The 16,478-nt window shown below is 46.3% G+C and overlaps 1 protein-coding gene and 1 long non-coding RNA gene across 18 annotated transcripts in view; one reads left to right on the forward strand and one right to left on the reverse strand.

The window, feature by feature from the left end:
* The window catches only part of SEMA5A (semaphorin 5A), a 530,468-nt gene that overhangs the window by 373,706 nt on the left and 140,284 nt on the right, over positions 1–16,478 (forward strand). For all 17 annotated transcript variants that reach the window (XR_014831038.1, XM_085001952.1, XM_085001944.1 and 14 more), the window contains one exon: positions 6,736–6,940. Coding sequence is in view for 16 of the 17 variants with exons in the window: in XM_085001952.1 (XP_084858078.1) it covers positions 6,736–6,940 (205 nt within the window). In the remaining variant the exon portion in view is untranslated. The remainder of the gene's footprint in view (positions 1–6,735; positions 6,941–16,478) is intronic.
* Positions 8,946–16,288, reverse strand: LOC146395695 (uncharacterized). Its single transcript, XR_014831039.1, has 3 exons — positions 10,766–16,288; positions 10,366–10,506; positions 8,946–9,903 (listed from the first exon to the last, which is right to left on the reverse strand). It is a non-coding gene; the product is annotated as an uncharacterized LOC146395695 (long non-coding RNA).

Consider the following 16,478-nt stretch of genomic DNA (forward strand, 5'->3'; position numbering starts at 1 on the left):
ATCATCCCAACACACACAATCTCTGGCTTTTTAGAAAACTGGGGGTATGGAAAACTCAATTATCTTACACTTTACTTGGTCTTTGGCAGGGACCCTCCCGTTCTAATTGTTTGTTTGTTTATTTATTTATTTACTTTTGTCTTTTGTCCTTTTAGAGCCGCACCTGCAGCACATGGAGGTTCCCAGGCTAGGGGTCCAATTGGAGCTGCAGCTGCCAGCTTGCACCACAGCCACAGCAGTGCGGGATCCAAGCCATGTCTGCGACCTACACCACAGCTCATGGCAACACCAGATCCTTAACCCACTGAACGAGACCAGGGATCGACCTCGCAACCTCATGGTCCCTAGTTGGATTCGTTTCCGCTGCACCAGGATGAGAAATCCATGGTTTATTTGTGTGTGTGTATATATATATATATATATTTTTTTTTTTTGCAATTCTAATTGTTTTGTTTGTTTGTTTTTCCTAAAGATCCTGGGCTTAAGAATTGGAAAGGGTTTCCACATCCACTTTACCATTTACTGCTTTACTTGGGCAAATAATTTAGCATCTGCCATCTCCCATTTTCATCAATACAGTGAGGAAGAAGGATTTTAGAATGTTTATTTTTACTTACTTTGTCTTATTTTCCCTTTGAGCAGCTCTGCTAAGTGGACATCATTAGTCTCACTTATAAGTCAGGAAACTGAGCAATCGGGTTTGTAGTTATTATCCAGGCCTTGCTGCTGAGAAAGCGCAGTGCCAGACAAAGAGATGCAGGCAAGCCAACACTTTGGTGGGAACCAGACATGAAGTAATCACTTGTCCTGATGACAGATGTGTTTTGTGTAATTATTACCTGAACACTGACTCTCTCGGCGCCTTTGTTCAGTCTCCCGGCCCCCGTGTCCCTGGATCTTAGGGCATAGTAACAGTTTAGGAAGGTTCTTTGTAGGGGTTCCTGTTCTGGCTCATCAGGTTATGAACCTGACTGGTATCCATGAGGATGCGGGATCAATTCCTGGCCCCTCTCCGTGGGTTAAGGATCCGGTGTTGTCATGAGCTGCAGTGTAGATTGCAGACAAGGCTTGGATCTAGAGTTACTGTGGCTGTGGTGTAGGTCGCAGATGTGGCTTGGATCCCACATTGCTGTAGCTGTGGTGTAGGCCAGCAGCTGCAGCTTCGGTTCCACCCCTAACCTGGGAACTTCCAGATGCTGCTAGGTCAGCCCTAAAAAAGATAAAAAGGAAAAAAAAAAAAAAAAAGAAGGGCCTTTGTAAAAACCATGAATTCTATCAAACCCTTTAAGAAAGCCCAATTGTAAAATCCAGAGGTTTAAAAAAAATTAGCAGAGATGCTCAGGATATTTTTAGTGTCTTTTTAATGTCTTGATTTTCTGTTGCAAAAGTCTTCACAATGAGCAGACTTAATAAACTTTGTGAAGCTTTACCGCCTCCAGGCAGTAGCTTGTAGCCCCTTTGTCTGGATGCATTGGTAGCACACAGCACATCCCCTCATTTCCCAAGGCCACGGGCATCTGGTTTTATAATGCCGGTGTCACCCCGAAGGGCCTGCTCACATTTATGAGACAGGAGGGGGGATATGCAGGGTAAGGAATGAAGCGTGCAGAACGTGGCATGCATTTCAGCCAGGAAGTGGCTTAGCTGAGCTTGTCTTCCTCGGGTAGAATTTGAGATGTGCATGGGACCAAAGTTATAGATTATGGCAATTCTTTGTATAACTTCTGGTACAAATTAGTGCCAAGTGTTTTCTTGTGGTTTATGGTATTTGCTAACCATGCTAACATGAAGCCACCTCACTGACTTTCATGGGACCATCGAGGCTGGCATAGGGCGGGGATATGTTTTGGATTAAATATCCCTCCACTAGTCGTATATAAAGGGCCTTATGTTTGCCATAACCAACAGTTAGAAGTGGTTAGGTGTACTGTTGTTTGACTACTGACATTTGGGATTTTATGCAGTACTTACACACTCGAAGCAGCTAATTCATTAGAAGAGCAGAAACGTGATGCAGGTGCAGGAAGAAGAATGGGTTGGGAGGAATAGTGCATCATTTTTCAAGATTTAATACCGAAATCTCCCTTGAAAACAATAGCAAAACAAAATACTATTTCTTATCAATTGCAATCTCAAAACCACTGTAGTAAGTGTGGTGAAAGTCTTGCTGGGTTGAGGCTGCTGTTCCCAAAGTCACCTGGACTCTGGGCCACACCAGGATAAGCATCACTCACAGAAAACATCATCCAGACCCAGTAGCACTGCTGTGAGGGGACAGATTCGGGAGTTTTCTGCGCAGTGGTGATTACCATCAATCAGAAATGATGGAGCCACAATGGAAAACAGACCCTCAAAAGTGGTCAAGCAGATGAGGGGGCCCTTGTTGGAGGACCAACTGAAGGGCGTGGCCAGGCTGTCGGCACCTTCTAGTACCTAATGCAAGTTTGCAGCAAGATGGCTGGAAGGTACCATCCAAGTCAGGCCCTCGCTGGAGTTCCCCTCGTGGCTTAATGGTAACAGAACGTGACTAGTATCCATGAGGATGCGGGTCGGATCCCTGGGCCTGCTTAGAGAGTTAGGGTTCTGATGGCTTTGCCGTGAGGTGAGCTGTGGTGTGGGTTGCAGATGTGGCTCAGATCCTGCGTTGCTGTGGCCGTGGTGTAGACAGGTAGCTGCAGCTCCGATGTGACCCTAGCCTGGGAACCTCCATATGCTGCAGGTGTGGCCCTAGAAAAAAAAAAGAAAGAAAGAAAGAAAAAAATCAGGCACTTGCACTGGCCAGCGGATGAGGGGGGAATCTGTTGTCCTTGGAACAAACCAACCAGAATGCAAGGGTTACTGTGTTAAGAATTAGTAGAAGTATCGATCTTACTACTTTCAGAGATGTTAACAAGACAGCTATAATGGAGGGTGAGCCGCAGGAGGACCAGAGCTGTGTTTTTACTCCTTTTATTGTTTTCGTCTTGCCCAGAGTGCCCAGGGTGTCCCACAGACACTAGGGGAGCCCAGGATATCAGGCACAGCCAGAGAATTTGCAGCCCATGAGAGACTTGGCGAGGTTCCTTCTGATCCAATAAATATAGGCTGTAAATTTAAATAGCTTTCAAAATATTTGAAAAAGAATCCTTGGGTGAGATATTCATTATAGGCTGGCACATGAAACCAAGACATTGTAGAGTGTAGAGTATCGTCTAAAACCAGCTCTACAGAGTTCTGTCCCGGCTCAGTGGGTTAGAGATCCAGCATTGTTACTGCTGTGGCTCTGGTTCCAGCTGTGGAGCAGGTTCGATCCCTAGTCCGGGAATAACAATCTCGTCAATCAGTTCCACCGCTAAGTGGTCCTCCAACACTCGCAGGGTGTCCAGCAGTCCAGCTCAATTCTGACTCTGTTTACCCGGAGGGTAAACATCAGAGCTCACAGGCAAAAGGCTCTTCTCTCTCCTTGACCCCCACTTCAGATGCCAATCGCAAGTCCAAGTTGTCCCCCAGGCTTCCGACCTATGGGTCATAGATGGAAGGTTCTGAGGACCCCTCCGTAGGCTGATTCGTGGACTAGAGCAGTCACAGAACACAGAAGCATCTTATTTACTCCATCCCTGGTTTCGCATAAAGGACGTAACTCAGGAACAGCCAGATGGAAGAGCTGTGTAGAGCAGGATGTGGGGGAAGGGCACGGGGCTCTTTCTGAGCTGGACTCGCTCCCCCATCTCCTGTGTTCACTCACCCGGACCCTCTGAGAGCTCTGCCCTTTGGGGTTTGGGGGGGAGGCTTCCTTAGGTAGGCAGATTGATGAAATCACTAGCCATTAGTGATGGACTCAGCCTGCAGCCCCTTTCTCCTCCCTGGAGGTCAGGGGCTTAGGACTGAAAGTTCCAACTCTCTAATCACAGCGTTGGGTCCCCTGGGAACCTGCCCCTGTCTTTAGGTATTTTCCCAAAGTCCCCTCAGTATCATAACAAAAGATGCCTTCGTGCTCTCTTCACTTAGGAAATTCCGAGGGTTTTAGGAGCTTTGTGACCAAACATCAAGATCCAATATCTATTTATTACAAATCATAGAATCACAAGGACCGTTCCGGTTACTGGTTTAAATTAGAGGGTGGTAAAAAGGGCAGGGGGCTATCGGGGGTCCTGTTAGACAGTGCCCCCCACCCACCCTGGAGTCTCCTGGGTCCACAGATTCCTCAGGAGCAGCCAGAGGTCCTCAGCTTTCTATCCTACCTCCTGATGTTTCTCATGCCAGTTTTTCAAAAAAACACCTGGGTACAGACCCTCCCCTGGAGGGCAGGTGGCTTGTTGCACCCTGTGCCTTTAGAGTCGACAGCCAAACAGCATCACTTTTCAGAACTGGAACGCCCCAAGCCCGGCAGAGCTCTCTCATGTCGTAATGCATCTGTGAACAGGCCATGTCTCTGTCCTCCAAGTGTTAGTGGCATATATGGTAATTTCATAAAACCTCCTGGCACGGCCCTCCTGCCCCAATACAACTGCCCTGTATTCATTTGCCCATTGATTCCTTCCTTCCTTTATTTATTCACTCATTCGCTCCGGCCCCTGCAGCTCAATGGACCATAGAATCGCTGCCTGCTCCTAGGCAGGCACATTGACCATTGACCATTGTGTGAATGGCTTCTCCGTGCCAGGCACACGGCCCTGTTCTTTGGCATTTACAAGCACTTGCAATGAATTGACAGATGCTCTCCACGGAGCGTTTCAGGTGGCCCCCCAGCAGCCCTGTGAAGGGAACAGAGGAAGTGCTTCTCTAGCCACTTTCCAGATAAAGACAGAGGCTGGGAGGCAGCGCCTCATCTGAGACCACGTGGCTCCTGGGTCACTGAGCTGAACCTTCACCTTCACCTGACCGTCTACCACCTGGTACCCGGGCCATCCACGCAAGGTCGTGACATTAAACCGAGCCTTGCACCAGTTCAGAATCCATTCACTCCAAGATTCTTTAATTCTACAATCAGCCTATCATTTTAGGGCATGTAGGGTATTTTATCCAGTGCTACAAAAATATCGTCTGGTTTTAAAAAGCCATTTCCATCTTAGACGTCTGTACCTCCAACCTATTATAAAACCAAGTATTAGAAATGACATGTTAGAAAGGTAGTTTCAGGTGGTATGGACAGGGAAATTCATTTCCATCAAACCTGCTTAGATGAAGCTCTGCCGAGGATCAGCCTTTATTGGTACCAGGATTTAAAGTTTATGAAAGAAATGAGAATTGCTGGTGATAATTTTCTGAGTCTGTGCTCTGTCCTGGGAAAGCTCTGCTTGCTTTCCTACTCCTCTTTTAACCTCGTCCTTGCCCTAAACCATCCTACAGAGCACCTGCCAGCCTATCCACAACACGGCTCTGAATTTAATTCTCAGCAATTTCCAGGCCTGATTTTTTTTTTCCCCTGTCCATCCCAGCTTTCTCTTCGTGGTCTTTCCTCTGCCTGAGATCCTTTCTCTTTCCTTCTGATTTCTTCTTGTAGGAGCCTTCTCTCTCCCCATCATCTCCCTTCCCCCCTCACTTCTTTCATCTCTTATCCCCCTCTCTTTTTGAAGATTCATCATTATTGGGGAGGAAGAGATTGCACTCCATTCTTCTGACCAGTGTGAAGAATTAAGTTGGCACGAGTCAGATTAACAGGAGAAAAACCAAGCAAAAGCTTAAGAACAGATACAGGTGGGAGGGACTGAGCAAGTGACTCCGCAAAGTGGCCAAAACACTTACCTTCAATTCCATCTTCAGCTAAAGACACCAGAGAATGTTGAGGGTAGAGCTTTGGGACTCAAAGGGGGAGGAAGGCAGTTGACCTGGAGATAGAACAGCAAAGTTTCGTAAATATATTTTTGCTGGGCTGGCAGAGACAAGGGGACAGGACGTGGGGTCCACTCTCTAGGCCCTGCTGAGTTTCACCCCTCCCACCTGGCCCATCTTCTTTGCAGCCGTCTCTGGTGGTGGCTCTCTTCCAGGAACAGGCCCTCTGTCTAAATTCTTTTAGGCAGTTAAGGGGAAGGTCCAAGCCCCGAGTTTTTCGGGCCGTCATTGTTCTTCAGCTCAAAATAATTCGCCTGCCGGAGAGACAGTTGGGAATGGCACTTTTTGCTCCCCGACACGATGGTATTTTTCAGAGGCTCGACTCTAAACCAGTTTTTCATTTCTCCTCGTTTCGAATATGATTACAAAGCCATAAGGCCTGCATAGAGTTTCGTAGCCCGCGTGAAAGACGATAGGATATTTCATAGTTTACAGATTAAAATGACCTAGTTTTATCTCCGTGGATTCCGTATCTTGCTTATAGACCTGCGATCCAAGGAGAACTAGGAAATCTGCATGAGGCATTTGGTTGCTGCATTTTCAGTCTGGGCACCCGATTTATCTGGCAGGTTGAGTGGGACGCAGCAGGTAGGCAGCGTCCGAGGGACTCAGCAGGTGATGAGGAGATTTTATGCCTATGCTGTGAAGGCCGCAGTGACTTCCGCTTCCTTCTCTTAAAACGTCTCATCACTTCTTGATGAGGGATGTTGAGAGACTCCCCCAACCCCAGTACAACGAGTTCAAACCTAAAATGGGAGGGATGCCCAGGCTGGGGACTTGCGGGAGGACGAGGAAGGGAGCATGTTTGCACACCTCGGATCTTCAGGTCCCCAGTCACCCTCCGCCCCCCGTGGTCCGCGGTGACCCGGGTTGGCAGCAGGGTGCAGGGGGCGGGTGCCAGTAACGGCCTGTCTTTCTCTGCAGTGCGGCACCGTGGACCAGGGCCTGTACGTGAACCTGACGGAGAGGAACCTGCAGGATGCTCAGAAGTTCATTCTGATGCATGAGGTGGTGCAGCCGGTGACCGCCGTGCCCTCCTTCATGGAGGACAACAGCCGCTTCTCCCACGTGGCCGTCGACGTGGTGCAGGGCCGGGATGCGCTCGTCCACATCATCTATTTGGCCACAGGTAGGCGCTCGCCCCGCCTCCCGGGAGCTTTCTGCCATCGTCCGATTTGTTTTGAATTCTGAACATGTGAGAGCATGTGGGCTTTGTCTTCCTCTTTCTGACTTACGTCACTTAGGATGAGAGCCTCTAGTTGCATCCGGGTTGCTGCAAAGGGCACTCGTTGATTCTTCTCTAGGCTGAGTAGGATTCCGTGGTTTATATGTACCACATCTTCTGTATCTATTCCTTTGTGGATGGACATTTCAGTTGTTTCCATGTCTCGGCTATTGTGAAGAGTGCTGCAATGAACATAGGGGTGCATGTATCTTTTTGGTTTTTTTTATAGTTTCCAAATCTTTATTTTCATCTATTTTTTTAATTATTTCCCCAATATGATTTTTTTTCTACTGTACAGCATGGTGACCCAGTTACACACACATGCATCCCTTCTTTTTTCTCCCGTTATCCTGCTCTGTCGCAAGTGACTAGACATAGTTCTCAGTGCTGCACAGCAGGATCTCATTGCTAATCCATTCCAAAAGCAATAGTTTGCCTCTGTTAACCCCAAGCTCCCAATTAATCCCACTCCCTCCCCCTCCCCCTTGGCAACCACAAGTCTATTCTCCAAGTCCATGATTTTCTTTTCTGTGGAACGTGTGTCGTTTTGAATTATAGTTTTGTCCAGATACATGCCCAGGAGTGGGGTCGTAGGACCATATGGTAGTTCTCTGAATATATATATATATACATATGACTGGGTCACTTTGCTGTACAGCAGAAACTGGCACAACATTGTCTATCGACTATACTTTAATTAAAAAATAAATAGTATAAAATAGGTAAAAGAAAAAAAGTGAATTCTAAACATGCGATCTCAGTGTCAAGTTTTGGCCTGTCTCCTCTCCCCCCAGCAGCAGAGCCCACAATGCTCCCTTTCCGTCGTCTTCCTCTGGAAGTAATTTCATCATCTTCTTTCACCGCATTAGTCATAATTTTAATTGGAAAAGCAGTGCCTGATTTTTTTAAACTATTATTTCATAACTACTCATAAAATAAGTCTCTTCTTGGCAAGATCCTTTTAATTAGGATAACTCAAGACAGTGAAATTTGTTAGAGGGCATTGCTGAATGAAATATTATCCTGGGTTGTGATATGATTTGTGATTGGTCTAAATAAACCGTGCTCACAGCAGTATTTTCCTGTGGGAGGATGGTATATAGAAGCATTCCAGAGAACGTGTTTGAGGGCATAAATAACAAAACATTTTACAGAAAACACAAGTAACACTACTTATCAAGTTATCAGGGACAGTCGGACCTGTTTGGTTTCCATAGTAACTCACCTGTTGAAGGCAGGTCCCATCTCTTGTTCGTTACCTGGACAGTGCCCGGTGCCCAAGGCCAGCTTCATGGCAGGGTCTTAGTTTTGCAGCCTGGCCTTGCTTTTTCTTGCTTCCAGGTGCTCCTACATAAGCTCCCTCCCCACCTCCTCTGTGCTGTGTGTTTTGTGTAACTGGCCCTTTTTCATGGGACACAGTTTCCACTCTTGGTGTTAATAGTATCTTTTATCCGTCAGTTGGTTCATTTTATTCATGAAGTTACTAAGATTTACGGAGTTTCTGCTCTATTATGGATCATCTGAATGTGGATGAGTGAGATGGTGAACAGACTGGCAGTGTCTTGATCTGAGGGAGCTTACGTTCAGGCCTGGACGGCAGATAGTGAACCAACCACTAAGGACCTCATGAGAGGGGAGGACCAGCCTTTGCAGTGGGTGCGAAGAGAGCAAAGTGGTAGGAGATCCAGGAGGCTCTGGGCTTGGCCAGTGAGGGTTGGCCTCTCCCAGGCGATGATGGTTAAGCCAAGAGCTGACCCAGGAGGCAGACATGGCCCTGAAGGAGGAGGAACACAGCCAAGGTGCCAGATGCAGGAGGGGTCACCTGTGGGTGGTGCTGCTGTGTGGTCAGGTCAGGTGAGGACAGAGATGTCACCACTGGGTCCCCAAAGGAGGCCACTGGGCCTCTAAAGGTTGGTCTGGGACGGGCAGGGAGGGAGCATGGAGGAGGTTAGCTGGGAAGGCTTCCAGGACCCCTTCAGAGAAGGCCTGCTGAAGATTGATGTGGTAGCCTGAGGGGATGGGTGGTCAGGTCTGTTTCTTTTAAGAGCAGACGAGGAACTGCCATCACAGCATCTGTTTTGCTCACTCGAGTCCAAGAAGGAACCATGACCCTTTTTCTGCAATTTTTATGCTATTACCCCCAGGAGGTGCCTGGCCTGGGGTAGACTGAGGAATGAATGAAACAGACCAAAAAGTTTCCTAGGTTCTTTTCATACATGTTCTGGTTGATGCCACAGAGCACAGAGTCCTCTTGGAATTCTGGGAGGCTGTTGAGTTTCTCATCAGTAGTTGGAGAAGGATGGTGATGGGTCCTGAGCAGGCCCTGGTGGGTCTGCACAGCGCATCCTGTGGCCTCAACCTAAGAAGTCTGACCTGGACCCCAGCCAAGGCCATGGAAAGGTCACGTTTGTTTCCGCTGTGTTTGTAATGATTCCTAGTGGACTTCTGATGATTTCTAATGACGCTGCCCTTCTAAGGAGTATCTTGTGATAACAAAATACCACCGACTGGGAGCCTCAAACAACAGACGTGGATTCCTCACAGTTCTGGAGGTTGCACGTCCAAGGTCAAAGTGCAATCCAATTTGTTTCCTGGTGAGGAAGGGCTCTCTTCCCGATTTGTAGACGGCTGCCTTCTTGCTGCATCCTCACATGTGGAAATAGTGGTTATCTCTCTCCTGTCTCTTCTTATAAGGGCACCAGTCCCATCCTGGGGCTCCACCCTCCTGACCTAATCCCCTCCCAAAGGCCCCGCCTCCAAAAAGCATTGCCCTGAGGATTAAGGCTTTAACATGAATTTGGGGAGGGTAGTCCCATTCAGTCCATAGCAATGGGCAACTTGTTCTACCATTGTTTCAAACATGCCCCCTGGAATAACATAATGGAGGAATTTATTGCAAGCAATGTGTCTGAGCAGAATCTAAATCAAATTAGAACAGATCCACTTAGATAAATTACAGATCCAAAATGAAATTATAGTCAACATCTGTGGCTTTTGAAACAGTACAGCCTTCTAGAAACTTGCTTGCCCAAGTCAGTTTTGAATGATCTCAGGGTTGGGCTGCTCCCTGCGCTCTCCCACCCCAGCCTTTTCCTCTCCCACAACATCGAAGCTAGGGGATTAGCCCAGGCTGTAGTAGCCATGGTGCTCCCAGATCTTGCCTCCAGGTTTGCAGTTCTGATGCTGATAATGATGGACCACAAGCCATTCAGCAAATATGTCCCATAGAGATTCACTTTTTTTTGTTCTACAGACCTGATTTTTCTGCTTTTTAAAAACATTATTATTATTATTATTAATGATTATTATTTTGGTTTTTAGGGCCACACCTGTGGCATATGGAGGTTCCCAGGCTAGGAGTCAAATCAGAGCTGCAGCTGCTGGCCACAGCCATAGCCACAGCAACGTGGGATCTGAGCTGCATCTGCAGCCACCACCGCAGCTCACGGCAACGCCAGATCCTCAACCCACTGAGCCAGGCCAGGGATCAAACCCAGGTCCTCATGGATGCCAGTCAGATTCCCTAACCACTGAGCAACGACAGGAACTCCTAAATTATTATTTTTTTTAATTTTTGCTTTTTAGGGCCGCCAATGCGGTGTAAGTAAGTTCCTCGGCTAGGGATCGAATCAGAGCTGCAGCGGCCAGCCACAGCCACAGCATCGTGGGATCGGAGCCACGTCTGCAACCTACACCACAGCTCAGGGCAACGCCAGATCCTTAACCCACTGAGCGAGGCCAGGGATCAAACCCACATCCTCATGGATACTAGTCGAATTAGTTTCCACTGCCCCACAATGGGAATTCCTGCTTTTGTTTTAATCCACTGCCTATTTACAAATTCAGTCATGGCATAGCAAGATGTTATTAACTCCAGTCACAGGTTGAGACAATGGAAGAAGAGGCCTTACATCGAACTGCTCTTCTGTAGTCCCATGCCTCCCTCCTCGAGTTGTTGTTAAACTCAAGAGGAGGGATGGGGGTTGCAGTGGGTGAAGGCCCCTTCCAGCAGGGAGACAATCATGGATGCTGGAGCCCCACAGAGAGCCTTTCTCCCGACCAGATGCTAGGACTCAGGGCAGACATGCAAAGAGTTCCCGTAGCATCTGGATACAGAGGTGGTATTTAGGTTTGTTTAGACTAGCTTGATGATTCTAACTTGAGGAACTCTCTAAAATTATAGATTTCCTGTCCCAACCAAGTTCTGGAAATCCCCATTTATCTCGTTTTTTTTTTTTTTTTTAATTCATTACTCAATGAATTTATTACATTTGTGGTTGATGCATATAGTTTGAAGGAGATTTCTTTTTTTGCAAGGTTTAATTCAGAATAAAATAACTTTTCAGGATGTAATTTTTAATGACCCAGCCAATAGCTTTCTTCTTTATTTCCAAGGTATTGAAATGTAAAAATGGAATGTTAGAATATCCCCAAAGGCCAGTCTGTTTCAGCTACACTTGCTAAGAGCCAAACAACTCCTGATAAGTAGGATGGCAAGAATTATAGAATTTTACATTTAAAATTCTAAAGCCTGATATTTATATAGCTTGTTGTTGCTGTTATTGGCCGTGCCCAAGGTATGTGGAAGTTCTCAGGCCAGGGCTTGAACCCACACCACAGCAGTGACCCAAGCCACCAGAGTGGTAATGCCAGATCCTTAACTTGCTGTGCCACCAAGGAACTCCTCTATGGCCTTTTATTAATATATTGCCCCAGTAGGGTTTCATCAAGGCAAACCATAGGTGCATTTGATAATAAAGCTGACATTGAGCAAACATGGGTGGGTCCTTACAGTTCAGCTGAGCAAGCTGTAGCTCCCCTAGGAATTATTAAGCACTCATATGATAGAGCTGGAGTGTACCATTTACAACCAGTGAATGTGAAGCTGGAATACTTCCTAACTTGCTAATAAAATCACTCTCATATCTTGGGTTTGGGAATCAGGTTTGGTGATAATGATGCCAGAAAGATGCTACCGGAATCCGGGTTCTTGTTCATGCAGTTGACAAATGAATTCCGCAAACATACAGGCAGCAAGCAAGCAAAGTCTTTATTACAGGAAAGCAAATAGCTCCCAGGGCTGCTGGGAGGGGGAGAAGAGCCCCCTGCTCTCTATTGTTTTACAGGGGTTTTTATCCGTTAAAGATGGGGGGTACCAACCTGGGGTCCAGAAAGATGCGGTTTTCTCCCATTGGCCGTGTTCAATTACCTATATCAGTCCTTGTCCAATAGGAGTTTTAGGGGTGGAAATGCCCCATAAGTTTCATGATTCTTTGTCCTTCTCTTCCCTTAGACTGAGTCACCCTTCCTCTCATTCCTTTTTATCCGTTGAGGAGTGGGCTAGACATTAAAGTCCATATGAGGGTAGGTGCACTTCCTATAATAAAACAAGGCCCGTGGGGCAGTTACTCTCTGGAGCCCTTACACCACAAATGTTAATCAACAGCCATGTCAAAGAAGGCGTCAGAGCCCATGCTCCTCCTCTGGCCACCTGCGTTCGTCTTCTGCCTCAATAACTTATTTTCTCTCCTCTGGAGTTGGCTTGAATAAACACACACTGGAGAAAACCTGTCAGTGGTCATTTGAAAGTTGGTTAATTTATTTGTCCGTATTATCTAAGAATCAAAGTGAAAGAGACCTCTGTTAATAGTCCCGTGCACGGTGCTTCTTGCGGCTTGAATGGCATTTCCCCGCTGCCACCACCCCGCTGTTTCTGGACACCTTCTGGGTCTGTTTTCCTGTCGCTTCCATCTCTCTCTTGTTGGAAATCCAGCCAGCATTAGCACATCATCCCAGCCATAACTGTGCTGATTCTCTATAAGTTATTTCTTCGAAGGTCTTCTCGGAACAGAGGCAAGCATGGCAGTGGTACCTCCTCTAGGCTACTGATGCCTGGCGTCCTGTTAGTGATGGAGTCTTATATGCCAATGGCTGCGCGGTTCCTCTGGACAAAGACCAAGTCAGCAGCGCGTGGACCATGCATCTCTCCGGGAATCTTCCTTCCTCTGCAGAACCCCGTTCCTCTAGCACGTCTCCCCTCTGCTCCTCCTTTGCCAGCTCCCAGTATTCTGCCTGCCCCTCGCGTGTGGCTGTCGCTCTGCTCTGCCCTTCACTATGGTTGTTCTCATTCTGTGTCGCCGCCATGGACATGTCATCTGGCTTCGGGGTTTCTCCTCTCCTTTCTTAATGAAATATATTCCTTTATTTTCCCTTGGCCTCATTTCCAGGGTGTCTTCAAATCTGCTCCTTCTCCCATATTTTCTCTCGCATTCTGTCGTTTTGGACCCTCTGCCACCTCTGCTGACCATGCATTTTTATTTTTGCATAATATTTGTTCCCTTAATTCCAACCCGTATTATTTCTGGAGTACATTTTTTCTTTCTTTTTTTTAAAGTTTTATTGAAGTGTAGTTGGTTTATAAGGTTTTGATCCTGTCTGCTGGACAGCAAAGTGACTCATCATACATGTACACACATCTGTTCTTGTTCAGATTCTTTTCCCATATAGATCATCACAGAATATTGGGTAGAGTTCCCTGTGCTCTATAGCAGGTCCCCATTGGCCAGTCATTCCACAGACCTCAGTGTTGGGGTGCTATCTTAGCCCACCATTGGTTCAACCAGAGCCGTGGGTGACTCACCTGGAAAGCATGCTGGAGGGCAGGCAGGTTCTTGAGTCCATCTTCATGAGATTCTGATTCAGCACAGAGAGGGGTCGCTTCTAACAGTCTCCCAGCCCAACGCAATGCTGGCGTTTCTGGACCAGATTCAAGGAGCACTGTTCTGGAGGAAATACTGATTTTTTTTTTTTAACCTTAGAATCACTTCTCTATAGTGAATGTTCCTTGCCCCCCCTCTGTGGTTGGGCCCTGACATCATTGTGATTGATTTCTAATTGTTTGCAATGCACATATAAAATCTCTTATCCAACAGGAGCACAGCAGACATGATTGCAGCTCATCTCAATTCTTGCTGGTGTGATTTGCTAACTAGTTAGCAAGACAGACATGACTTGATTAGAAAGAAAACGTTTTAAGACAAAGCCAGCTAATAGCGTGATTAAAATATACAAGACAAAAAAAGTCAGAAATCATACATAATAGAACTTGTTGGTCTGGATAGGGACAGCAAAAGGACCAGAAGTGATTTCCCTGAAATAAAGAAAGAATTGAATCTACACATTTCAAAGCACACCGTGTTTGAACAATATTGACTTAGAATAAATGAACACTAGCTGTAGTCAGGTTACACTGTTAAATTACAAAAGTAAAGAATCATCTAGGCACTCAGGAGAAAAAATACGTGCAAATGGAGAAAAAAAGTTAGAGAGTCCTGGAATACTCTTTCACTGCATAAACCTAAGAGATGTGGTCTAAAGTATTCTGAACAAAAGAAAATATGAATCAAGAATATATAATACTCAGCCAGGAATAAAGAGAATAGGCAGACATTCCCCAGATTGAAAATCTCAGGCAACTGAATAGATACCAGGGGTGTCTTTTACAAGCACAGAATAAGGCTAATTACTGGCTAGATTCAGCCAAACATATGATAGAGGAGTTTTGAGAAAGAGGAAAACAAACACAACGAAATGATGGAATATTCAATACCAGATTTCAAGTAAAACAATACAGACAAAAATTGGAGAAAAGTTGAATGTGACCCAAGAGTTACATTCTAGGCTAATCTTTCTTTCAAAAATCGAGGTACATGGGGAACTTAGGGATACAGCATCTGTTATTTCTTACTTGTAAAACAGAAAACCTTGATGTGTAGTCAAAAAGAGAACCAGGTCAGAACTCTCAGGAGAGAAGGCATGGGAAAAAGATGGGTGGTGACTGAGGATCCATTTTAATTTCTGATGAAGAAAATTTCAAGTGTCTCCTGGAATATGAAGGGCCCTGAGAGTTGGTGGAGACCAGTGTGTGCGGAAACCTTAGAGAAGGTCCAGTGTGTGCGGAAACCTTAGAGAAGGCAGGATCAGACCTGCCTTAGCTGCCTCCTCAGATTTTCTTGGCCTTCCTTTCTCCTGGAATTGGCTCCCCCTGAGCTGCCTCCCGTGCTGATAGGTTTCTGGGCAGAACCATGATGTTCTTCCCACTGATGCTGACCAGCTGGTGGCCAGGCCCTCCAGCCACTTCTGGACGTGGGTGAGACATCACACCACTGGCCTGGGATGTAGCTTCTCAAACAGATGCTACAGGGTCTGGGAGCTACACCTCGGAAGTGCGGAGGGATTAACTCCCTACGGGGTGCACCTCAACCAGCAAGAGGCGGGACATGGGAAGGAACCAGCTCATAAGTTTCCTTCTCTTTTTTCCCTCCAGTGGGCTATTCAGGAACCCAGTGGGTTTTGCACATAGCCAAGCAGGTGTCCCTTTGTGGCTCAGCATCCAGGAATGACCCGTGGTGACCTCTCATGTGGCATTACCCGCTCCCTTTCCTGCTCCGCTGCTTCCCTCACTTACACATTCTCGGGATTGTATCCCACGAAATGCATCAGCTCATAACCCTGCTCAGGCTCTGCTTTCTAGGCAGTCACACCAAGGAATAAGTTGCCCAACCCTGCAGCTTGCGTGGCTACAAACAAAGGCAGGGATAGATGACATATGCTCTATAGGCTTTGTTAAGAAACTCAGATTTTAATCCAGGAATACTAACAATAATAATATCATTGAAAAGTTTGTAAAGAAAGGGAGTAACATGAAACAATAAATGTTTTCAAAGATTATTGTCCATAGTTCTTGGAGAATGAATTGGAGAGGAGCAACCAGGGTAGAAACAGGGTAAAATTGGGGGTAAAATTTCTATTTTGCAACTTCAGTATCATTTTGCTGCAAGATTCATGGATTAATGTAAAAATAAATAGGCACTGCAGTGATGTGTCATTTATTGTAATTGCGTAAGGAAGGCTAGTCTGGTCAAAGCTGTTACAGTCACAAACACGGTCCAGGGGAGGATGGGGGTGGAGGGCTTGGCTGTCGGTCAGGTGGTGGTGATGACGAAGGCAGCACTCTCAGCTGGACTGTGTTGCTCCCAAGGAGGCAAAAATTAGTTCGTTGTGGCTCATTGGGCTAAGAAGCTGACATGGTGTCTGTGAGGGTGCAGGTTCAAGCCCTGGCCACGCTCAGTGGGTTAAAGATCCGGCATGGCTGAAAGCGTAGGTTGCAGATGTGGCTCAGATCCGCTTCCATATGCATCAGGTGTGGCCCTAAAAAAAAAAAAATGTCTTGAGAGACCAAAAAAAAAAAAATCTTATTTTTAGGTACAAAGCCCAAATATACATGTACTGCTTAAACAAATATGCTGTCTTTCGTATTAAACTTTCATGGGTGTGAGGACAAGTACAGAAAAAAATGTGAACGTCTCCTTGCCAGAGTGATAATTTTTAAAAGTTTTAGAAATACTACTGTTGGTTATTTTCATGGAGAGAAACGGATAGA

This window comes from Sus scrofa, chromosome 16, assembly GCF_054392235.1.
Source record: "Sus scrofa isolate SSC_HxYL_T2T_F1_AM1 chromosome 16, Sscrofa_HxYL_maternal_Yorkshire_Landrace_v2.0, whole genome shotgun sequence".
Classification (NCBI taxonomy): Eukaryota; Metazoa; Chordata; class Mammalia; order Artiodactyla; family Suidae; genus Sus; species Sus scrofa.